We start from the raw sequence: 26446 nt of genomic DNA on the forward strand, positions 1-26446 counted from the left end.
ATCTTGTTTACACCTCATTTTCACTTCCTCACCACCACCATCCCCGTTTTCCCCATTTTCGTCTCTGTTTTCCCTTTTTAAACTCAATGTATGACAACACATTTAAAACATAAAATACTCCAACAATTCCCACACCCAATATTACCTTAACCCCAAATGCCCCATCCCATCTCTGGGTTGCCCCTTATCCCTTTCTGGGCAACCACAACTCCCCTTTCCATTTGCATTGTGATCTTGTTCAAAAGCGTCAACTGATTTCGCAGTGATGGTTATTCTCTCCCCCCAACCCCCCCAGAAAACACTTTTTTTTACACATATAACTTCCCCTACTTCCTTCCTTCCCTTCTCTTTTTTCTCTTTAGTTCTTTACATATACATTGTTTTTACATCTTTATATATACTTTATTGCCATTCTTCATTCTTATTACATCTCTTCATCTCTCCTTCTGTCCTGCAAACGCTCTGCGAATTCTTGTGCTTCCTCCGGATCCGAGAACAGTCTGATTTGCTCCCCATGTATAAATATTTTAAGCACAGCTGGATGTCTTAACATGAATTTATAACCTTTTTTTCATAGGATCGATTTTGCTGTATTAAACTCCTTCCTCTTCTTTAAGAGTTCAAAACTTATGTCTGGGTAAAAAAATATTTTTTGACCCTTGTATTCCAATGGTTTATTATCTTCTCTAATTTTATTCCTTGCCCGCTCCAGTATATTTTCTTTTGTCGTATATCTCAAAAATTTTACTAAAATGGATCTTGGTTTTTGATGTATCTGTGGTTTCTGAGCTAGTGTTCTGTGTGCCTTTTCTATTTCCATTTCTTCCTGCATTTCTGTCATTCCCAGGACCTTCGTGAGCCATTCTTTTATAAATTCCTTCATATCCGTGCCTTCTTCATCTTCCTTCAGGCCCACTATTTTTATGTTGTTTCACCTACTATAATTTTCCAACATATCAATTTTCTGAGCTAACAACTCTTGTGTCTCTTTAATTTTTTAGTCACTTTCTTCCAATTTTCCTCTTTAAGTCGTTTACTTCCATTTCTACAGCCGTTTCTCGTTCTTCCACATTTTCTAATCTTTTCCTTATTTCTGTCATGACCAGCTCTAATCTATTCATTTTACCTTCTGTTCTTTGCACTTTTCTTTTAATTTCACTAAATTCTAATGTCAACCATTCTTTTAATGTTCTCATTTGTTCTTGGAAAAAAAAACTTTATCTATATTCTGTCCATCTGTTTTACCTTCTATTTCTCTGTGAAGATCTTGGTCTTCTTCTTCCTTTTCTTCTGTGTCTGTACCTGTGTTTGAGTCTTCTTCTTCTCTTCTTTGCATCTGTGTCTCTTCTGATTTTTCTGATGAGTTGCTTGTCTCACTTTGTCGGGTCTCTTCTTGCTGGGCCTCTTGCTGTTGGTCCACCTCTTCTGGGATGCTCATCTGTTGGGCCTCCTGCTGCTGCTTCTCTTGCCATTCACCCCGTTGACTTTCTTTCTCGCCTTGTACCTCACTCCCTCTCCTGATGCCTTCCTCATCTTCCATCTGAGAGCTCTGGTGTCGGGTCTCGTCAGCTGGTCGCGCCATGGTTGCCCGCTCCTCGGCTGAGCCCCCCTCCCATTGGTGTTTTCTTTTACCTTTGATTGTGCACTGCTCGTGTGCGACTCCTTGTACATGCGCAGTTGTGCACTTTTGTTTGGCTCAAAGAGCCATTTTTGCAGTCCAGCAGTCAGGGGGTCACGACTCCACAGGGCTGGCACCACCCTCGGAGAACGGACATTCTTCACCACCATGGCTCCCTGTTCCTTCGTGCAGATAAGGTCTTCTTCTTTCTTTTCCGGTGAATTTTCTTTTTTTTCCCCCGTTGTTTTTACTTTTTCCTTCTTGGATGCCATCTTCTTTCTCTTCTCTGCAACTTTATCTTCTATTTCTTATATTTTATATTTGTTGAACTTTGTCTTTTCTTGACTTTTTTTCTGTTGAGGGCTGGTTTTACCCTAATGGCCACTATGCCATCACGTGACTCCTCCTGAAGTCTCACCTTAAACCCAACTAGCCTCTGCAACCAGCACATCATCCATTGTCACTTCCACTGGCTGCAACAAGATCACATCATGAGCCACACCTCCCCCTCCCACCCCTTCTGCAGGAACCTTTCCTCCATGACTCCCTGGTCTGCTGATCCCTCCCTGACTCCTGGCATTTTCCCTTGAAACCAAAAGATGTGCAGCACTTGCTCTTACAGCTCCTGCCTCACCACTATCCAGGGACCTAAACAGCCCTTTCAGGTGAAGCAAAGATTCCTTTGATCACGTTTGGTGCTCGCAATGTTGCAAGTGCAATCTTGGAAAATGATTTGCAGTGAACCTGTGCTTTGCAATGGCATCCCAAGCTCCAAGTTGCTCATCATTTCAACTTCGCATTTACAATCCAATCTGTTCATCCTTTACTCTCGCCACTGCTCGGTGAAGCCTAATACAAGTCTCTCTCTTTCCCACAACTCCATTTTTTATCCACCTCTATCTCCAATTTTTGTTCCTTTTCACAAATCCTCCTTCTCCTCCACTCTCCCCATCACCTGTTTTGTCTGCCCACCCCCTCTGGTTCCTTTCATCATCTTCCCACATATTTCACACATTCGATCCCTTCCTCCTGCCAGCTGGTTCCATCTGCACTTCACCTCTCCCTTAATGGTTCTCACAATTGCCTTAATTACATCAGATTCCTGCACTGGTATACTTTGTGTCTCCACCTTCACCTGGCCTGCCCCTCCCTCTCCCATCTGCTCTTCCCCACAGCCTCCCCCTGAACTGCTTCCACCCATCATTCACCTGTCTCGGTTTCCCAATTCAATCCCTCTGAGCTTGATTGCTCATCATCCTTTACACCTCCTTAGTCCACCAATCACCTAGGTTCAGCCCTCCCACCTTTCCTCGGTACACCAGTCTCAGTCCTGATGCAGAATCACAAAACAAAATGTCAACAATTCCTCCAGTAATTTCCTCTTTGCTCAAGAATTACTAGTTTTTCCAATGACACTGATCTCTCAGAGATCCCAAGTGTGAACCACAGCCTTTGTTAGCAGTTGTACTCAAACACATCAAGGTAGAATTACTTGGGAATTGGTTTAAATAGAATGCTTTCCTTGGGACTGACAAGGACTTGATTGATTAAATGGTTTCCATTTTTGCTGGGCTTATGCCATCTCCATTTGATGCCACAATGGACACCAAAGAAGCAAGAAGAGCATTAAGGCAGCAAAACATACAGATTATTGTAGAGTTTCAGATCAGTGAAGTACATGCAGAGACATTTAATTGGTATGTATTGTTAGAAATTTAAAATGAGCATGAGTATTTTAAATAATTAACATGAAAATGATGCACACAATAAAGCTGTACAGGTGCTTTGTTTATCAATGAGGATTGAACTCATTATGTACTGATTGAGCAAGACAATCATATGAATAATTTCATTGGAAACACAATACTGAGTGGGGATTGGAACTACAATTTGGAATGAGAGGTGAAGTTTCCAAGGGATTAAGCAGTACCACCTGGTCCTCAGAAAATCCAGGGTTTTTAATATTCAAAAAATGTATGTCAAGCCAAGCCCTTTGGCACAGAAGTCAAATCCCCCCCTGAACACATTTTTTCAAGTGTACAGTGAACATATCCCTCAAGTCAAAGGAACTAGAATCTGAGCAAATTACCTGTTCCCAACCACATACTCAAGAACCATGGCCACGATTCTAATGTAGGGACCATCATGGTCAAATCCAATTCTGGTCACACCTTCTTTCCAGACTGAAAAGGACACATCTGGAAATAATATTTGCTCCAGTGATCAAAGCTGACATCAGCCCAAATACCATGGGAAAATGGGACCAGTTAAACCAATGATCAAACATGGATCTCCTGTTCTACAAATGGTGGCGCCATTTAGTTTGGAGGCCACAGGAAACTAAATGTTCTTTCATTATGATAAAGAGAGTATAGTCAGGTCTCGGACAATCATGATGCAAAATACATACAATTCTTTGTTATTCAGCATGTCCATGAGCTCTTGCACCAAGTTCTCTGGAGAAAGTGCACAGCTTTTCTGAACTGTTTCTGAAAAATGTTTTTTTCCATTAACAAGTTTCTTCCACGGAGTGTCAAGAAGACTGTTGCAAAGCCCATAAGTACCTAAGAAAACAGAAGGGAAAAAAAAACACCACAAGATGGTATTAATCACAATTACAGCAAAATGTGATTTAAATCTCCCACCTTTAAATGATCATTCTTCTTAAAGGTTTTGTAATCAGCTGTGAAAGCAGCAATGATTCAGGACTGACTTCGACCATGTAACATCATTTTTGTCCAAATACAGCCCATCAAGCACCAAAGAGCAGATCACCAATAGACCAAAGAAAAGCTACGATCTTTTGAGTCCATGACTCTGAAACTACAATTAGGATTCATGATCCAGAACCCACAATCTCAAAGGAGAGCCTATACTTTAAAACAGCCATTCTTACCATTTCTTTTGGCTTTGACCTCCTTAGGATTCTGCTCAAAGTTTATGGGCCCCCTGCCCTGTGAGGCAGTCATTTTTTTTTCTCCATACTTCTCTCCTACTGAGTGCATAAAACCATACAAAATACTTCATGATTTCAGTCTAGGGGCCCCTTTAAATTAGCTGTGGCTGCCATTGAGAATAGCTACTTTAAAATAGCATTGTTATATGCAAACACTAGAGAGTGGAAGGACTCCCAGGTGAGAATTTCTTGGAGGAATTCTGCCTTTATACATTGCAAAAAGACCATGTATTAAATTATAGATGGCGAATGCCAATAACATTTGATCTTGAGGAGCATTGAAGTCAAGTCGAATTTCTCTTCTTTAACAATCTGATTAACATATTTTTTGATCAGAAAATGGAAATCTATGAAAAAATTAAGTAGCTTGATGCCTGGATTATCTTCCTCCCCATCTCACTCCTGTTCAAAGGTGATAAGGTTTACTGTGGTGATGCTGTTGTCCCAGAGATAGGCATATAGGGGATGTGCTGAATGTTGTTTTGTGCAAGAATAATATGGTTAAAAAAAACTGAAATACTATATGCTCCAAACATATAGTATGGAAAAAGCCATAATGCGGTCAAAACAAAAAATACTATGAATTGGGAGAGAGAGCCCACAAACTCCTTTCTTGGCAGTTGAGGACAGAACAGGCCTCAAGGATGATCAATGCTGTCCAAATTAGGAGTGGCAGGATCACCCATTAACCAAAAGAGATTAATGAGACCTTCAGGGAATTCTATGAGGGTTTATATAAATCAGAATAGACAGAGAGGTCCAATAAAGCCAGTGAGTTTCTGTCTAAATTAGTTACCAAATTTAGCCAGGAGAACAGGATGGCCTAGATTTTCCCTTTACGGAAGAAGAGATAGGGAAAGTATTAAATTCACTGCAGACTAACAAGTCTCCAGGGGAGGATAGGTTTTTACCTGAGTTTTATAAGGAATTTAAAGATTTATTGATGCCTCTTTATATGGAGGTGGTAGACCAGGCAAAGGAGACCCATTCCCTCCTGGAATCTTTATCGACAGCAATCATTACAATGATCCTTAAAAATGACAAAGATCCACTAATGCCATCTTCCTATAGTTCAATTTCACTGTTAAACACAGATTATAGGATACCTATCAAAGCCCTGGCAAATAGATTGGCGAAACTAATAAATAAAGATCAAGTGGGCATTGTATAAAAAAGATAGGCAGTGGATAACATTGGCAGACTGTTGAGTATAATGCATCTGGCACAAACTATAAACGAGAGGGGTTTAGCTGTGGCCCTGGATGTGGAAAAGGCATTTGACAGATTATAGTGGGATTTTTTTTATTTAAAGTGCTGGAAAAGTTGGGGTTAGAAACAACAAAGTTGTGACCAATGGACAAACTTCTCCAGCTTTCTCACTGACAAGATTAAGTAGACAACGGTGCCTGCTATCTCCAACTCTGTTCATACTAGCCGAATCCATTCGGCAGGATCCAGACATCAAGGGTTTTAGAATAGGTCAGGAAGAACATAAAATCAATTTATTTGTTGATTACATACTGATATATCTGACAGACCCAGAAAACCCATTGTCCAAGCTGCGCTCTACTCTGGAGTACTACGGGGTGATCTGTGGCTATAAGATCAATTGGGACAAGAGTGAAACCATGCCACGTACTAAAGGGGAATTACAGTCATATCAAGAAAACAGTTATTTGGGGGTGTGGCCATGCTGAGTGGCTGAGCGGATGAGTTTTTTTTCCAAGCTCTCTGAGAAAAAAGTTTTTTCTAACAGAATTTTTGCTTGAAAAAGTGTTTATACAACATTTGAATAAGAAGTGTCGAAGATGACTGGAAGATCGCACGCAGAAAAGTCAAGACCAATGACAAAAGAAGTTCCAGCTTCACCAGCTACCTTGACAGACAGTGTGGGGGAAGCTGCCTCTACTTCTCGAAAAACATGAGAGATGGAAATGCTGCGAAAGAGCTCACCACTCCAGTGAAAGATATGGGAGAAGCAATAAATGATCTATCTCACACATGTCAAACTCTGGCCCGCGGGCCAAATTTGGCCCGCAAGATCATATTGAATATATATTAGAGTTGGCCCGCTGGCCGCCGCGCAAGTAGAGCACATGCACAGCAGCAAGCAATACCGTAGTAGTGTTTAGCACTTCCACAGCAGGCACAGCAGTACACCGATATAGTTAACGGGAACATTAATTAGATATTCACAGCGGCGCCGATACAACGGACCTGCCGCCTAGCTCCATGTGGCTGGTCGTGGTGGGTCACCTCCGCGTCTCCTTGAGCTTCATCTGTGGGCGGGTGCTGCTGGGCATCGGACTTTCCGCTGGGGTGGAGGTCACGGACGAGTTCCACCGCTCTCATGGTATTCCCGGTGAGATGGCGAGACCAGCGGGGACTCCTTGGGTTGTTGGCGGCGGTTGCGGCAGGCGGAGGCGGGGGCGGAGGAGGGAGAGGGGGCAGGGGCGGGGGATGCTGCTCGGGTGTGCTGGCTGGGCTGGGGAGGGCTCCCTGCAGACCTCCGCTCCCTGGCGTGCTTCTCGGCAACGTGCGATCCTTGGCTTAAAGGCTAGAGAGAAATATTATTTATTGAATCTTTTATTTCTTATTTGTTAATGCTTCTTATGGAAAGAGTTTAACCAAAACTATTATTAAACATTTATTTTAATAAGAAAAAGTTTAACATAACATATGTTGAGAGAAAACATGCAGATGTTGTTGAAAATTTTCAATAAATATTTAGTTCGGCCCTCGACTTAGTCCAAGTTTTTAATTTTGGCCCTCGGTGAATTTGAGTTTGACACCCCTGATCTATCTGAAAGAATGGTTTGCATTAAGAGAGATCTCAGTAAACATGAGATTGAAGACCTAAAAAAAAACAAGCTGAACAATGGGCAATAGACAAGAAACTTCTTTTAAATAAAATTGATCACATGGAAAATTTCATTTGGAGAAACAATGTGAGAATAGTTAGCCTGAGAGAAGGTGTAGAAGGCAGAGATGCTGTGAAATTTTTCAAGACTTGGATTTCAAGTCCTTCACACTCATAAACTCAGCATTCGTGTCCACATTGAATGTGCTCACCAAATGCTTGGACTGAGGAGAATGGGTGAAACCAACCCTCGACCCACTCTAGTAAGGCTACTAAGCTTCAAAGACAGAGACAATCTTGAGATTTGCATTTGAACATTCACAAAATATCCCCTCTCCAATAAAGTGGGACAATACAGAGATTAGATTTTTTTTCAGGACTTCAATAATGGGGTAATCCTAAAGAGGAGAGAGTTTGATGGGGTCAAGAGGCAACTCCAGATATGTGATATTGTACCCTTCAAGTATGAGAGTGGATATCTCAGAAGGCAATAGAAGATTCTTTAAAATGAAAGAAGAGGAGGTAGACTTCATTCGACAATTATGAAGAAGATGAAGAGAAAGGGAAGCAGACAGAAGAAAAGTTGACTGTGTAGATAAGACATTTTATGGACCTTGCAAAGTTTTTTTTGTGAAAGGCATCTTAATTATATTAAGAAATGTCAAAGTTTCATCCTATCTATGGCTCTCAGGCAGCTCAAAAAGTGGAAAGATGGTATTGAAGGTAACAGAACCGTTAAAACTCTAGCTTGGGGGGGGGGTGGTTTAATGGCATCAGCAGGGGAGTTTAGTTTTAAAGATGGCGCTTTAGAGTGGGGTTCTTTTTCTTCATCCCTGGAGGTTTCTGTGTACTTTTCTTCGTGGGCTTCAGGTACTGCCTACGTCACCATCAGAGCGGAGGTTGCACAATTTTTAATGAGAGGGCATAGATCATGAAACTGTTTACATAATTATTTATTTGCACAGAATTTACAAAATGCTGCTATGGATAAGACATTGAAATTTATAAGTTTAATGTTAATGGTTTAAAAGATTTGGTCAAGATGAAAAGAATACTTACATATTTAAAAAAGCTGAAAGCTGATGTGATATTTCTCCAAGAAACACGTCTCATGAAAGTCAAACATGATAAACTAAAATGATTATAGGTAGAACAGGTCTTTTCTTCATCATTTAATTCAAAAGCAGGGGGAGTAGCACTTTTAATCAATAAAAATGTTCCAATTGTTATAGAAAATATTTCAAAAGATCAAGCGGGCAATATATAATGATAAATGGCAAAATTTATTCCGAATCATGGACATTGATGAATATTTATGCTCCAAATTACAATGTCGAGGCCTTTAAGAAGGATGTGTTTTTTAAAATAGCAGAGGTAATGCAAAATATACTGATCGGAGGAGACTTTAATTTTTGTCCTGACCCAATACTTGATAAGTCAACAAGAACAGTAACAAGAGCTAAGGCGGCTAAGCTAACTGATTCATATATGAAAGATTTAAATTTGACAGATCTACAGAGGCAATCCAATCCCAAGGAAAGAGACTACTTGTTTTATTCTAAAATGCATGTTTCACATACAAGAATAGACTTGTTTTTGCTATTGTCGAGTCTGAAGGTATGGAAAATAAACCACATGAACTACTATCCATTATTATGTAACAATTTACACACACTATGTTACAAAAGTAATAATCTGTTATGTATTTACTACAAAGGCCACAGTAATGAATAGAAGGCAGCAGGTGGCTGGATATGATGAAATACGTTGTTCTAAACATGATTAGATTAATGGGTGGAGAATAATGAAAATAATTGTAGCGAGCCAAGGGATGACATCTTGTTAAGATACGAGGTTATGAATGATTGGGTGCAGAAATGTGATTAAGTCAGGACTATAATATAAAAAAAAGGGCAGTGTCTCATAGCAACAGGCATTTCAGAGTCCAGGCTTTGATTTGTCTCAGCTTTCGTTTACAAATAAAGGCTTAAACTTTTCTGAAGAATTTTCCACAATTCATGACTCAATTTTAGACATCTAAAAACCACAACAAAGGATAGAGTAGAAAAAATGGAATACCTACCCAGATTACACTTAAATTAACCTTAAACCACTAACCTTAAAAATACCAGAGAAACAAGAAAGTATGTATAGCTGGCGATTGAATATGCTGTTGTTAAAAAGGAAGGATTTTAAACAATTTATAAGGCAACAGATTGAAATTTTTTGTGAAACAAATTTAGGATCAATTCACAATAGCTTTTTGATATGGGATATTTTAAAGGCATACCTACAAGGACAAATCATTTCATTCACAAAATAGATTAAAAGAGAGTTTAATGCCAAAGTGAATAAATTGGAGAAAGAAATAGGAGAATTAGAAAAAGAATATCAAAGAACAGGGAACAAGACAAATATAGAACAATGGAAAATAAGAAAATTCAATATAACACTTTACAAAAATACAGAGCAGAAAAGACAATATTAAACACAAAACAAAAATATTACCAATTAGGAGAAAGGGCACATAAAATATTGGCATGGCAATTGAAGGCTGCAGAATCAGCCACATATAACTAGAAAGAAATAAATGAAATATTCAGACAATATTATAGAAATTTAAATAAATCCGACTCACTGGGAGATGAGACTAAAATAGAGGAATTTCTAGATCATGTGGAACTCCCGAAACTGAATGATAATGATAGATAAGAATTGGATTTAAACTTCACTAGGGAGGAAATTAAAGTCTTTGAGGTCAGTCAAGATGAACACAAAATAAGTTTGTTTGCCGATGATCTATTAATGTACATATCTGAACCCGGGAAATCGCTGGAAAAATTGCAGGAAAGTTTAATAAAGTATGGAAGAGTATCAGGATCGACAATAAATATAGATAAAAGTGAAATTCTGCCTGAAATAAATCATGATTATGAACAATATAAAGCAAACTGTATTCTCAAATGGAAAAGTGAAGGGATCAAATATCTGGGAATTATGCTTGATAACAATTTGAATAATTTGTACAAATTGAACTACTCTTCCCTGCTGGCAAAAATACAACAAGGTCTACAAAAATGGAAGGACCTGCCTCTAATGTTAATAGGGAAAGTTAATTGTATGAAAATGAAGATTATGCCAAAAATTCAATATTTCTTCCAATCGATACCAATACATTTACCAAAAAAGTTTTTTAAGACAATAAATAATTTAATAAGTCAATTCCTATGGAATAATAAAGTACCAAGAATAGCATTAGAAAAATTGGCATAGGATCATAAACCAATCCATCTGCACTCCCAGATTTTAAAAATTACTTGGCTGCACAATTAAAATTTTTGGCATCTTTCTTTGATACAAACCCACCAAAATGGGTAAATATTGGATTACAAGGAATGGATGAAACTGTGATTAAAGATTTTATTTATAAATGGAATTTAAAATTAATTAGGAAAAAAGACTTAAACCCTATATTGATTCATATGGTAAAAATTTGGCTGGATATTAATGATAATATAGGAAGGATAATTGGAATTTCGTTGGGATCAACATTATATAGTAACCTGGTGCTACCTATGATAATGGGAAATAGGATTCTAAATATATGGCTACAAAAGGGGATTGGCCATATCGCGGACTGCTACAAAGATGGTGTCTTAATGTAATTTGAACAAATGAAGCAAATCTATGGAATTCCAAATGGTACTTTCCTTTGTTGTCTGCAATTAAGGATCTCGTCCGGGATGCCTATGTGGGCGGGCTCAGATCGAATGAAGTGAGGCTGCGCTTGCTCGAACAAGGGGTAGAAAAACTAGAGGACGTGGCCCGGATTGCAATCCTCCAGGAGTAAGTGAATTGGAACACACGTTATGGATGGGTAATATACCCAAATTTATTACCCAAATGTATTATGTCTTATAAATGGAAGGGAAAAAGCCTGGATTACATAGATCAAGAGAAAGATGGGAAGCAGATCTGGTAGGGAATATAGCAGAACAATTTTGGTCTGAATGATGCAAAGATGGGGTAACCTCAATTATTAATGCGCGGTATGGCTTGGTACAGTATAATTTTTTGTTTCAATTATATTTGACCCCACAAAGACTACACAAATCAAAACCAGAAATATCAGATAGATGCTTTCAATGTGAAATACAAGAAGGAACATTTCTCCACTTTGTATGGTCATGTAGGAAAGTTGATTCTTTCTGGCAAGAAATATCAGAAGTCTTAACAAGGATTATCAGAGTTAACTCTCCAGTTAGCCCAAACTATATTTACTGGGAAATTTTATGGATATTAGCAATAACCTCATAGAGTTTCAAATATTTTTTATTAAGATTGCATTGGCGATTGCCAAGAAATGTGTAGCAGTTACATGGAAGTCAGATATACCGATTGCTCTGGCACGATGGAAAAGATCACACATAATATAAGAAAAAATATGATACATTCCTCAAGATCTGGCAATCTTTCTTGAATTATGTTTGTGCACAAGTACAATAATGCTGCTGTAGATTCATGGTCTTCCCTCGATTTTATATCTTTTTTAATAGAATATAGATTGTAAGCTCTGATGGTGGATGGAAAAACACAATATTCATCTAATTTTTGTGTTAAAGGGAAGGGGGTAGTGGGGGGGGCTAGAATATTTATTGTTTGAAAAATTTGTTTTATCTGCCTTATGTTTAAAAAGCATTTGTTATATTGATATACAGATATTTATTTTAAAAATTGTATTTTTAAAGAAAAAATAATTTTTTTATGTGTAAGCTGTAAGTATACTTCTTTATTTTATTTACGTAAAAGATGTATATTTGATATATGTTTGAAAACCAAAAATAAAATATTTAAAAAAAAGAAAACAGTTATTTCAAGTGGTCACAAAATGGAATCACATATCTAGGAGTCAGAATAGACAACTTGAATAATTTGTATAAACTAAATTATACCCTCTTGAGGAGGACTTAAATAGGTGGATGTTCCTGCCCATAACTTTGGTGGAAAGCGTCAACTGTGTTAAAATGAATGTGTTTGGAAGTGATTGTTCTACCGTTCTCTGCTGCGGCTTCTTCTCTTCTGCACTGATCCCAATCAAGAAAAGATGACCCAGAAGCTGCCCGTTGAGCCATGATAATCCCTGTTTATTTTTATTATTTGTATTCTTATTCATTTCCTGATTGTTAGTGCTTGTTATTGTTGTCGACATTGTAGCATGAACGAATTGTTTAGTTTTATAGGTGGGGGGAGGGAGGTGGGCAATGACGCGGGCTTGTATATATAGTCCTAGAGAAAAGGAATATATGTACATCTATAGGAGATTGTGAACTGCCATTGTTGGCAGCACACAGTATATGACTACAAGCCTGTATGAAAAATTATAAATAAAATATTCAAAAAAAAATATGTTTCCGAGACTTCAGTACCTCTTTCAGACACTGCATGTGGCATTGCCCTGGGAATTCTTTCAAAATTTGCTCTCATGATTATGGAAATTCCTATGGAATGGAAAGGTAGCCAGGGGCTCCATAGAAAAAATGACCTGAGATTACAGCCTGGGAGGATTACAAATGTCAGAAGTAATATTGGGCAGCCCAGCCCACTCTTTGAAGGGAGAGGTGTACCATCCTGGGCACAAATTGATCTGCATGGGGTAGGTGAGAAGGTAGCAGAGGACTTTATTTATAAATGGAACACTAAATTATTATCTGGGAAAACAGGTAGCCCTATACTAAAACAAATTATCTTCATTTGGAATAAAATTAACCAATATCTAGAATCAAAGGGGGCTGTCCCCAAAACACCCCTGACTCCAAATACCATTGATGGTAGGTAATAAGATCCTGGACACCTGGTGTCGCATTAGCATCAGGTGCATGGAGGACTGTTACGAGCGGGAGGCAGCTAATGTCATTTGAACAACTCGGGCATAAGTATGATTTATCAAATAAGACGTTCCCCTGCTCACTTCAGATAGTTTCTGCAGGACAAATTAGGTCGAACTGTGGCCCTATCAACTTGCAGTGACATTGAGGCCATGATTCGAAGGAGGAACACACGTAAGTTCATCTCGGCAATGTATTTCTTGCTCCAAGCGGAAGGACCTCAACCAGGCCTTCACAAATCAAGGCAGACGTGGGATCAGACCTAGAAATAATAATTGATGAATGGTGCTGGTCCAACTTATATCAGATCAACATGTCTGCAATCAATAATGCACGGTACAGGCTGGTACAATACAACCTTTGACACCATCTGTACCTGACACCACAAAAATTGAACAGATCTAAATTAGAATTGTCAGACCAATGCTTTAGATGTGGCATTGAGAGAGGAACCTTTGTGCACACAACTTGGACATGTACCAAGGGAAGACCCTTTTGGGTGGAACTAGGCCAAGTCCTAGAAAAATATTATAGGTAAAGAATTCCCACAGGACCAAGAGTTGCTCCTGTTGGGGAACATAATAGACTTACAATGAATCTGTCCAAATTTTAAATCTAATTCGTGGTGATCGCATTGACAGTGGCCAGTTAGTGCATAGTAGTTACCTGGAAGCCCAACTTCTGCCTGAGCATTACTTCCTGGAACACAGAAATGCAAAGCTGTGTTCCCCTGAAGAAAATTACTTACAATTTAAGAAAAAAGTATAACACTTTTTTGAAAATTTGGCAACCATACTTAAATTCCATGGGAGCAAGATTATAGGGTCAATCCGATCCCAACCAGGAAAAGTCAAGAGAAGAAAACACTGAACTGCCATGTTGTGACAAACCCATAAAACCCTGATAGATGTCTTACATCTTTGTTGTGAGTGTCTTGAATTTTATGTGTAACTGTGGTTAGTTAAGTGTTAAGTGTGTGTGGGAGAGGGAAGGGGATAGAAAGAGCTTGAACTCTTTCAGAAAACTTTGTATAAAACTGATAATTGTAAACTGCAATCAATACTGATACTGTTAACATTGACAGTGATAATGTTGATAACTGTTTGAGTTAACGTTTGAAAAACCATAACTAAAATATTTAAAAAAAAAAGAATCACATGTTAAAATAAGGTGGTGCAGAGGGCCCTGATCAGTTTCTTTCAGGTAAAGAACACAATTTTCTGGACTTTATGACAATTATGTATGTTAACTGATTTTAGTTTTAGGATTCATTAAGAAGCATAAACTTCTGGGATAATGGGATGTCTTAAAGTAGCAGTTTTGAGAAGAACCTTTTTAAGATGCTGAATAGGCAAACACAATGATAGGAGTGGCAGGACAGACTTGGAAGGGGACACTTTGTTAATCAACACACAAACTGGACACAATAGCAAATAGTAAAAATGCAGAAATGCTAGAGCAGGTCTCACAGAGCATCCATCGGGAAGATAAAGATAGATAACCAACATTTTAGGGTTGAGCTCTTCTTCAAGGTAACTGATATCTGGAAAAGGGGCTCAGCCCTGAAAGGTTCGTTATATATCTCTACCTCCTATGGATGCTGCAAGATCTGCTGAGTTCCTCCAACATTTTTGTGTCTTTACTACAATCACAGCATCTGCAGTCTTTTGTGTTTCACTCCACGATAGCAAATGGAAATTGATATAAAAGTATCAGAGCCTAACAGAGGCAACAAGCAAAACATACATCTGGCTCATTAGTGCTTCAGGGAAGATGGAACATTCCATAGTGACTCAGGGAAAATGCATTCTGTCATTAACAGCTGATATTCTGATCTGGACTCGTGATGTCTCCCTGTGATATATGTGCACTGCTGTAGTTGTGATTTAAAACATGCATTGCATACTAAATGATGTGTCATGAAAAACTTTCACTTGGAGATATGTCATATATTGAGAAAGACAGGATTCAAATTCCCATTGTATGGTACAAACACTTGGAAGTGTTAACCTTGTCAAGCAATGGATTTGATATTACTGTACAATTATGCCCACCTCACTGACAAAAGACAAAGGAGGAAAAACCCAACACCCAACCCCAACCAACCAATTTTCCCTTGCAACCGTGTCTGCCTGTCCCGCATCGGACTTGTCAGCCACAAACGAGCCTGCAGCTGACGTGGACATTACCCCTCCATAAATCTTCATCCGCGAAGCCAAGCCAAAGAGAGACAACTATGGAGCACAAAGAAATAAAAGGAGGAATAGACCATTTGGTCTCCTCTGAATATTCTACCATTCAAAAATATTACAGCTGATCTTTCATCCTGGTTCCATTTCTGTGCCCTATTCATATTCTTTGATATCCAAAGAATGATCAGCCTCCCTTGAACTGAATTTCCACAGTGTCAGGTGGAGAATTCCAAAATTTCACTACCCTCTGAATTAATGGATTTCTTCTCATCTTTAAAGTCAATCCCTTATTTTAGCATTTTGAACCCTCATTCTAGACACTCAACATGAAAAGAAAAATCAGTCCCAAAGAATTTTGTGGATGTTCTCTGTCTATGAGATTTTTTAAAAATATAGACATAGAGCATTGTATCAGGCCCTTCCAGCCCATGAGTCTGTGCCGTCCAAATACCCCAATTAATTAACAACTCCATCCGTTTTGAAGGGTGGGAGGAAACCTGAGCACCTGGAGGAAACCAATGCAGGTCCACAGAGAGAATACACAAACTCCTTGCAGACAGCACCAGATTCAAAACCGAGCAGCTGGCATTCTAAAAACATGGCTCTAACCACTAGGCTAACTTTGCCACCCAACTCCAATTATTCTAAACTTGAGAGAGTAAATTCCTAGTCAACTGAATCTCTCCTCATGCGATAAATCCGCCATCCCAGGTATCCTTCTGATACATCTTGACTCCGTTCCGTTAATCAAAAGTTGATCCTGTCTTAGGTGAGGAGACCAGAAGTGCACTGTACAATTGAATTTCAAGGCCCACACCTGAACTGAGAGAATTCCCCAATTCCTACAACAAAATTTTGAAAAAAAAAAAAAATTTGTTGAAAGGCCAAACTTCCCATAAGAAGTCTGCACCAGGAGAAGCACTCCTGTTTGAATTGGCAATGATTGATTCCTATAACATGTCAGTAAGTGGATTCCACTGACTTGTTCAGACCATATTCTGGAACCTTGCAGTGGCCATTTCACATGGTGTAGGTAACTAAGACAAATAACTTTTGACATAGTGCTGGCACTTTATTTAGAAGCATGGTCAACAGTGACAAGGCATTCAAACATCAATTCCAGCTGAATTTATAAAAGATTCCAATCATGCTTATCCTAGAGATGGGAAATGTATTTATACCTACTCAAAAACACTTTTTCATTTGTATATTAATATCTGAAAGTATTGTCAATTTTGGTTCCCCGACTCTAAAAAGATGAACACAAGGATGTTGCCAGATGAGATTATACTAAATGCACACACATATATTTAATTCAAGAACAGAAGAAAACAGAAACAGGATGACGACACTTGGCTTCTTGATCTGCTCCATGTCTTGTCACCTCTTCTGTGATCATTCCACTTTGTCCTCAGTTCTACAAACTTACTAAAATATCCACCTCCTCTGTAAATACATATAGTGATCCATATGTAGACATTTGGATAAATATATTACATTCATCTGACATTAAAAACTTAGTAGACATAATCGGGACTTTTGCAAAGACAGTGAAAAAAAAATTGTTTTTATGCTAAAGAAACCGGTATTAACGACTTCAGGTCTCACAATAGCACATGTGGTTTAGAGAAGGATCTGTCATCATTTTTCTACAGAGGATAAGAACATCTTGCTTGGCAGTGAAGGCAGGGATTTAAGTTTGAATTTCCTTAAGTGGCGAGATCAATAAGTCTCCTTCAGATCAAACTTGGGATAAGTAGGCAACACATTTTTATATGCAATATAAAGTTCTAAATTAATATTTCAATAAAAAGTTAACTTGGTTATTAAAACACAAACCTGGCTCCAGTACTCTTGGCTCCTGGTTACTTCTATTCCCATAGTAACTCACCGTATCTTCTTTGGTGTTGCTGCAAAATAACAAAATTTGTTTCAGAGATTGCTTTCCTTTGTGCAGGACTGATGATTACAAGTGGTGATTTGAACTAGAATGCCCTTGGGGTGTTTTGGAATTGTGATTATTAGGATGTCTTGGAACAGATCAAATTATTTTGATGGTTATTACATTGCTCATTTTACCAGTGCAGTCTTATTTAGATAACCAAGGTTCAGACTGGGCCCATGTCATTCAAAGCATGGGCCCAGTCTGAACTTTGGTAATCTAAGTTTTCTTCCTCTTGATTACTTTTATAGCAAACAACCCTTTAAAGGCAGGTAATCTGTGGGGTTTTTCCTAGTCAGTTGTAGAAATTAAGGTTAAGGTCAATTCCAAAATTTCTTTCACAAGAGCCACAGGTTTTGTCTCAACATGGTTCAGATCATTATGCATCTGGTAATTTCTGTAAGTCCACCATAGGAAGCATCCTATCAGGGTGTATCACTGTGTGGCACAGGAACGGCCCCACCTAAGACGACAAGAAATTTCGAGAGTTGTGAACATGGCTCAGGCCATCACACATGCCTGCCCGTCCATCTATGGCTTGGAAAAGCATTATTAGACTCATTTCAACTCAGTCATGCACCCCTCCTATCAGGAAGAAGAATCAAGGGTACATATCACTACATCCATGGACAATTTTGTTCCGACAGTTATCAAACCCCTAAACTAACCTCAAAATGGCAAAAGGCTTTACTTCATAACAACCAACCTCTTTCTGAACTCTGCACTGTGTCTTACTTGTGCATAATGGTCTGCTCACAAAACAACCTTTATCACTGAATCTGAGCATGTGACAATAAACTTGACTATGAAGACAAATCACAGTTAAAAGAAATGAAGCTATATAGGTAAAACACTGCAATGAAAAAATGGAACACTATCCTGTTGTGAATGGGTTATCAACCTCAAGAGGATGTAGAAGAGCAAATCTGTCAGAAAATGTTAGATATACACCAGAGCACTGAGACAGCAAGAGAGGAAGGTTTCAATGACACTAACACTTCACTGGGATAAAGACAATGTAAGAAGTGCAAATGGCACAGAATTCCTAAACTGCAGAGAGGAGAACCTTTTTGGACAGATTGGAGCAGGCTACACAAGAACACGGAGAATGATGGTGAGAGAAATTCTGGATTTGATGTTAAGTTATAAAATTAGACAGATGGAAAACAGCATGGTCCTTCCCCAACTTATCCATGTCAACCAAAATGGCATTCTGGGCTCCTCCATGTCATTTAAGCCCTTCCAATCCATAAAACTGTCTTTTGAATGTTGAAATTGTGCCCACTTTTTAAAATTTCAAGCTCTGCCTAGGGCCCGGGTAAAAGTTAATCCACTACTGGTGTTTATTTACTTTTTTATATGCTTTATGTTTATTTATTTATATGCTTGTGTGCACTGGGGTGCAGTGCTGCCAGAGCTCACCAGAGAAGCACTCCAGTACCTCTGAAAATTGTGCCCACTTTGACAGTTTCATCTGGTACCTCTTTCCAGAAACAGACCACCCTGAGTGAAAAATTTGTCTCTTCAATTTCTCTCCTCTCACATTAAACCTATGTCCTCAAAAGTATTGAAAGAGTAATTCGACAACAACTATCATAATTCACGTTATTCTGGCTTTAGAAGATGAAAGATAGCAGAGGATTAAAGGTTTTAAAATGAGGAAAGGCCATTTTATTGCAGAGGGGACTTGACAAAGTGGACTGGAAACAGTAATTTGAAGGTAAATCAATGTCAGAACAAATGGAAGTCATTCAAGGGGGAACCATAGGACATCACAACACAGAAACAGGCCCCACTAGTCTGTGCAAAACTTTTTTTTTTTTGCCTAGTCCCACTGACCTGCACCCAGTCCACAACCCTCCATATCTCTCCCATTCATGTACCTGTCCAAATTCTTCTTAAATGTTAAAATTGAGCCCACATTCACCACTTCAACTGGCAGCTCATTGCACACTCTCACCACTCACTGTGTGAAGAAGTTTCCCCTCATGCTCCCACTACATTTTTCTCCTTTCACTTTTAACCCATGTCCTTTGGTTTGTATCTCACCTACCCTCAGTGGACAAAGCCTATCTACATTTACTCTGTCTATTCCCCTCATAATTATAAAGTCACCTATCAAATCTTCTACACTTCAGGGAATAAAGTCCTAATCTGTTTAACCTTTCCCTGTAACTCAGTTCCCGAAGTCCGGGCAACATCCTAGTAAATCTTCTCTGCACTCTTTCCATCTTATTGATATCTTTCCTGTAGTTTGGTGACCAAAAATGCAAACAATACTCCAAATTTGGCCTCATCAATGTCTTATACAACTTTACCATTACATTCCAAATCTTGTACTCAATACTTTGATTTATGAAGGCCAATATGCCAAAAGCTCTCTTTACAACCCTATCTATCTGTGATGGCACTTTCAGGGAATTATGTATCTGTATTCCCAGATCCCTCTGTTCCACCATACTCCTCAGTGCCCTACCATTCACTGTGTATGTCCTTTCTTGGTTTCTCCTTCCAAAATGCAACACCTCACACTTGTCTGCATCAAATTCCATCTGCCTTTTTCAGCCCATTTTCCCAGCTGGTCTAGATGCCCCTGCAAGCTCTGAAAACCTTCTTCATTGTCCATATCACCTCAAAACTTACTGTCATCTCCAAACTTGATGATCCAATTTGCCACATTATCATCCAGATCATTGATATAGATGTCAAACAACAATGGTCCCAGCACCAATCCCTGAGGCATACCATGAGTCACAGGCCTCCAGTCAGAGAAGCAATCATCCACCACTACTCTCTGGTTTTTGCTATCCAGCCATTGTTGAAGCCAGTTCACTACTTCTCCATGAATACCAAGCATTTGAACCTTGCTGACCAACCTTCCATTTAGGACCTTGTCAAAGGCCTTACTGAAGTCCATGTAGACAACATCCACAGTCTTTCCTTCATCAACTTTCTAGGTAACCTCCTTGAAAAATTATAAGATTTGCTAAACATGATCTACCATGCACAAAGCCATGTTAAATATCCCTAATCAGTTTCTGGCTATCCAAATAATTGTTTATCCGATCTCTTAGAACATCTTCCAATAATTTGCATACTACTGAGGTCAGGCTCACTAGCCTATAATTTCCAGGGTTACTCTTGGAGCCTTTTTTAAACAACGGAACAATGTGAGCTCCCTTCCAATCCTTCCGCACAACACCTGTGGCTAAGGAAATTTTAAATACTTCTGCAGAGCCCCTGCCATTTCGACATTAGCCTCCCTCAAGGTCCGAGGGAATATCTTGTCAGGTTCTGGGGATTCCCCCCCCCCCCCCTATTTGCTTTAAGACAGCATGCACTTCCTCTTCTTTAATCTGTATAGGTTCCATAGCCTCACTGCTTGTTTTCCTTACTTCTCACAACTTTGTTGAGTGAATACTGATGAAAATAAACCATTTAAGATCTCCCCCATCTATTTTTGGCACCATATGAAGCCGACCACTCTGATCTTCAAGGGGATCAATTTTGTTCCTTACTATCCTTTTGCTCTTAATATATCCATAGAAACCCTGAGGATTTTCCTTCACATTGTCTATCAAAGCAACCTCATGTCTTCTTTTAGCCTTCCTGATAACTTTCTTGAGTTTTTTTTTCTTACTTTTTTTTATACTCCTCAAGTACCTCATTTGCTCCATGTGGCCTATACCTATTATACGCCTCTCTCTTCTTCTACACCAGATCCCCAATATCCCTCGAAAACCAAGGTTCCCAATGCCTGCTAGCCTTGCCTTTAATCCTGACAGGGAACATACAAACTCTGTACTCTCAAAATTTCACCTATGAAATTGAAGTGTTTCAGGGTTAAACAAACTGGGGGGGTGGAGGTGGGAGTGTTGTCAAATCTGGAGCACTTTGGAAGACAACTGTACCTTCTACTACCAATCAACCACAATCAGTCAGAGAATCATGATTAATAGGGTTTAATAACCTTACAGTGTCAGCACAGCTTGCATTTTGCTGGCCCGGTTCCAAGGCAGGTACTGAGGTAAGGGTTTGGGCACAACATCCTTATGGGAATATCTGGGATGGAGGAGTCACAGCTTAAGGGGGTCGGCCAGTCCATACAGCACATATATACATCTTTACACATAGTGGTAGCACCACATTCACCCCTCCTTTTTAAACAAAGTGGTGTGGTTTAATGTTCATTGCAGTTCCAAAGTCCCTTACACGTTCAGCCAGTCTGGTGGTCTTGTCTGTCACTGCGACCATTGCAGGGTCTGGTGTGGCACAGCTGTCGATTCCTGGGTGGTATCTTGTGCAACAGGCAGTGCCTCCGGTGTCTGAGGGGCTGTTGATATCATGGTGCTGTTCGGGTCGGTAGGAGTTTGGGGAACGAAATTGGGTGCCATTTGGCCGGTTGGTCAAGGGGTCTCCTGCATGCACCAGGTCCAAGATGGAGACGGTGTCCTGTCGACCATTCTGATACTTCACATTGGCATATTGGAGGTTGGCATGGAGGAGGTGGATCTTCTTGATTGGAGGGTCAGTTTTGTGGTGTCTGAAGTGCCTGCAGAGCAGCTCCAGCCCAGGGTTCATCAGCCAGGACATTAGTGTAGTTCCGGATGCCGACTTCCTGGGGAAGGAAAAGAGCCTTTCATGTGGTGTTGTGTTCGTGGCCATACAGAGAAGGGGCCTGGTGGCACGGAGCACATTGGGGAGGGCGTCTTACCACCTGGAGGTGGGTAGTACTTTTGATTTAAGAGCTAAGAGAACCGCCCTTTTCTAGTAGCCTCTGTCTGATATAGTCAGAACTGAACCCAGTCACCCTCTCGTCCCGTATTAGGCCTACGATGTTGGCTGCTGCAGAGATTCCTTGGCAGTTGTAGGCTCACCCCAGCTGCCACTGTGCCCACATATATTCATCAATCGACTCACCCAGTGCTTGTTCTCAGCTGCCCAAGAGGAATCGTGCATATATAAAGTTCGTTGAGGCCCGGTTCTGCTTCTGCAAAGTCTCTTATTGTTGACTTGAGCAAAGAGAACTTCCCTCTTGTCTTCTTTGCTCCACAGTCGTTGCGCCTCATGAATGTAATGAGGCAGTGCACCCACTGGCCGAATTTAGTCGAGGCCTCCGGATCCTTGGGGTTGGTGTCTAATCTATCCACCTGTACTACCTTGTCCATGGTCTAAAATTAAGGTGATTAAATTGTACTACTAATTAAACACAATCAGGCAGAGATTTGTGATTAATAAGCTTCAATAAGTTTTAATCACCTTAAAGTTCCAAGGCAGGTACTGAGGGAGGGGTTTGGGCATAACAGCCTTTATGGGGATATCTGGGAGGAAGGAGTCACAGGTTCAGGGGGCAGGCCAGCCCATACAGCACATAGTGGTAGCACCACATACATAGCATGAGATAAGGCAAAGAAAATGAGATTATGAGTAATACCTACTGCTTAATACAGAAGCCCAGAAGAGTAAATAAAGTAGATAATATAAAGGTAAAGGTCCCATTATTGCCACGTAATACTATATTTAGAATGTAACAAACATGAAATTCTTTAACTTTTGTCTACCGTAAGGCAGACAGAGAGCCGCCATTTTGTCCAGTGCCCCTCACAGAAACCTACAACACTTGGGTTCTTAGGCAAGTACTGACCAGGCCTGAGCCTGCTTTGCATCTGAGATGGAGAAAGCAAAGATGAGAAAATGCCAGCAAAACAGGCATAATAATTTGTTTGATCTGTAACAATAGAAGAAACCTCACGTTTTTATCTCTATGCATTTGCAAATGTGGACTGTTTTTTATTCAGCATGTCAATGCTGATGTGGAGAATGAATCCAACATTGATGGCTCGCTGATGCTGCTCATTTTAAAACTGCTGATGTCATAGGTCATCAGAGCAGTGAAGCACATCAACAACAGCAGGAGAGCAATATCAATCTGGAATTTTTAGAACATTCTGATTCAGAATGAAAATCTATTGAACCAAAGTCTCTGTATTAACAAGTCACCACAGCGTTGGGAGGTTTTAATTGGAAGGTTTCTGCAGTTAAGCATGAAAATATATTTAGCTATGAGCAAACTTTGCATTTAAAAAAAAGTCAAACAATCCCCCAAATCCTTACCCAAATGTTGGCGACACAAAGTTACATGTTACAAACTACACATTTGTGTATTCCACTTGTTATTTCATTACTTTGGGTTTAGGACTGTATCATTTCATGCTTGATGTAGCAAAAGAATTGAAATATGTTCACAATCTGGGCATATCTTTTTCTTGCTGAGAGTTTATGATGTGGAAAATTCTTCTTGAAAGGGTCATGGAAACAGAGTCGATTGGAATTTTCAGAAGGGGATTGGATGAATATTTGAAAACATTTACAGAATTGCAGGAGAAAAGTCAAGAGAGCAGAATGAATTAGACAGTTTTCATGGACAGTTTTAATGGGTTTAAAGATGAAGAAAAAGAAACATTTAATGAAAATATGTTATTTACACATCACTCAAAAATGTTTTTAGAGTCACAAGGACCCATAATTACACAAATCCTACCCATTTTATTATCTCCACATTTCCAACAACAAAGGTTGAGGCAAGAGAACCTGGTAATAAAAGTTGTACATTGCTGATCTGAGGAAAAAGATGACATCCTAAGCGACTACTTTGAGTAGTAGGTTGATCCATATTCAGAGGCCAACCTTCACAGATACACCACTGTCATCACAAGTGTGTGGATAAATGCATATTGAAGAGAATAAACTGTGGGTTCTCCTAATGGAAACCATGGCTGAACTCAAGGCCCACTCACCATATCTGAGATGCGCAAGTTAGTGGCCCAGCTCTAGGCAACAAATCAAAGTATGGGGGCGTGGCATGATGGTGTAGGTGGGAGACATGAGGATCACCTCTCTCGACAGAACTGGTAAAAACCTGATTTTTAAAGTTTTGTTAAGTTTTTTTAAAATATTAAATAATTTTATAAAGCACTGTTAACTGAAATAATGAGAAAAATAAAGTCTCAGTTTTAAAAAAAATGATCCAGAAGCAACCATCAACTACTGAAGAATTTGGGCCAACATTTGAGATGGAGCCTGGAGGTCGACTTCTCATCATCCACAACCACAGAGACCATCTTCAGGAAAGGTACAGTTGACTCTGGCACCGACTCCTCGGCGTGTTGGCAAAGATGGCACCGGAGCCCAGAGACGTTTTCCCTCAGACTACGAATAAAAATTGCACATGCGCGAAACTACGCTCATGTGCGTTACATCAAGTTTGGCCCGTGGTGCAAAGGGGACCGATTTCTTGCGGCCCAGTGATGCTGGACCATTGAGAGAGAGGTCTAGACCTTGCAGATGGGTTGAGATGTCAACACTTTCTACAGAGGAAGAAGAAGGTGAAGTCATCAGTGGAACTGAAGAAGAAGAGGCTTATCCAGGCACAGAAGAAGAGGAAACTGTGATCTATAAAGGTAGGCCCTTATCTATATATGTTCAGGAGGAGTCTGAAACTTCTCATTATCCAGACCCTGCAGTTCAGTTAGATTTTTTGTCTAAACAAATAGAAATTATTTCAAAGCAAATGAATCAAGGTTTTTCATCTTTGATTAATCAATTTATTGGCACGAAAGAGGAAATGCTAACTATTAAGTCTGACGTGGCAAAGTGTGTGAAGCTGGTGGATAAAGTGAAGAAGATTGAAGAGGACTTCCATGATTGTAACGATGACGCTGTGAATGTCTACCAAGCTGCCTGACTCCCCTCTGGTGAGCCTTGCTGTACTAACATTGGCTGTGCATTATCTCTACTGTTAAGGACACTCCCCTTGGGTATGACTGTGTATGCACCTATTGTCTTTCATTATTGTACCATGAGTTTCTGCTAATAAAAGCCATATTAATATTGTTTGACCACATCGTCTTTGTCCACTTCATCAACTGGCACTTCAATTTTATTAGCAGAGATGGATGCAGCACTCAAGCCAGAGCGGCTGATAATCGATTAGTTTGCCCCGAGGGCCAGAGAAATTTTCAACCACTGGATTGCTTGTTTCGATTACTACATGGCTCGAAACAACGTGGTTGATGAGGTGAATCAGTGGGGCCACATGAAGTCTCTGCTGGGTGAGGTCCCTTTCGCCCTAACGCAAGGAGCTACTACTCTGGCTATAGCCCGGGAATGTCTGATTGCTTACTATGTAGCGCCACGGAATGTGGTGCTTGCTTGACACCAGTTGCTGACTAGACACCAGAAACCCAGGGAAAGTGATGCTGCCTATGTACTGGCTCTCAACTCACTGGCAAATGAATGTGATGTCAGGGCAGTCAATGTGCAACAACACCACAATGCCTTGAAGCTGGATGCTTTTGTCAATGGGATTGACTCCAGTTACATCTGACAGAGGCTGCTGGAGACGGAGCCCTTAACCTACGACCAGGCAGTCACTCTGGCCAAAACACTGAGAAGTGCCATGCAGTCAAGTGAAATGCTAGAAACCAAAAAGGAAACATCCAGGAGTGCTGGAACCCCAAAGGAAAGAAAAGGGCGAACTCCTGAAAAATGCAACTTCTGTGATAAGAGCTAGTACCCCAGACAGAAGTGCCTGGCTTGATTTGCTACCTACAGCTATTGTGGAAAACTCGGCCACTTCGCTAAAGTGTGTAAGGTGAAAAGCACTGATAAGAAGAAGAGAAGCACTAAGAAAATGCATCCTGGAGCTGCAGGAATGGAAGACAACTGTGAAAAGGGGGAATCTTCAGATGAGCAGGCTGAATCGACTTCAAGTGACGGCGAGGTGAGATCCCTTGTGATAGCCCAATTGACTGTAAAGCTTGGGGGATGTTATGGACTGGAACAATCGACTATAAAGGGGGTGGTGAATGGTGAGACTATTGATTGTCTAATAGACTTGGGGAGTACTGACAGCTACATCCACGAGAGAGTTGCCAGAGCCTTAAATTTGCGGAGATATCGAGCAAACCAAAAGATATCGATGGCTTGTAGTG

At 39.9% G+C, this 26446-nt stretch overlaps 1 protein-coding gene across 6 annotated transcripts in view; it reads right to left on the bottom strand.

Moving 5' to 3' along the window:
* tango2 (transport and golgi organization 2 homolog (Drosophila)) overlaps positions 1–26446 on the bottom strand; it is a 261525-nt gene that overhangs the window by 11751 nt on the left and 223328 nt on the right. For all 6 annotated transcript variants that reach the window (XM_069932596.1, XM_069932591.1, XM_069932593.1 and 3 more), the window contains 2 exons: positions 17351–17421; positions 4029–4182 (listed from right to left, as the gene is read on the bottom strand). In XM_069932596.1, coding sequence (XP_069788697.1) covers positions 4029–4182; positions 17351–17421 — 225 coding nt within the window. The remainder of the gene's footprint in view (positions 1–4028; positions 4183–17350; positions 17422–26446) is intronic.

Source organism: Narcine bancroftii, chromosome 4 (genome assembly GCF_036971445.1).
Source record: "Narcine bancroftii isolate sNarBan1 chromosome 4, sNarBan1.hap1, whole genome shotgun sequence".
Taxonomy (NCBI): Eukaryota; Metazoa; Chordata; class Chondrichthyes; order Torpediniformes; family Narcinidae; genus Narcine; species Narcine bancroftii.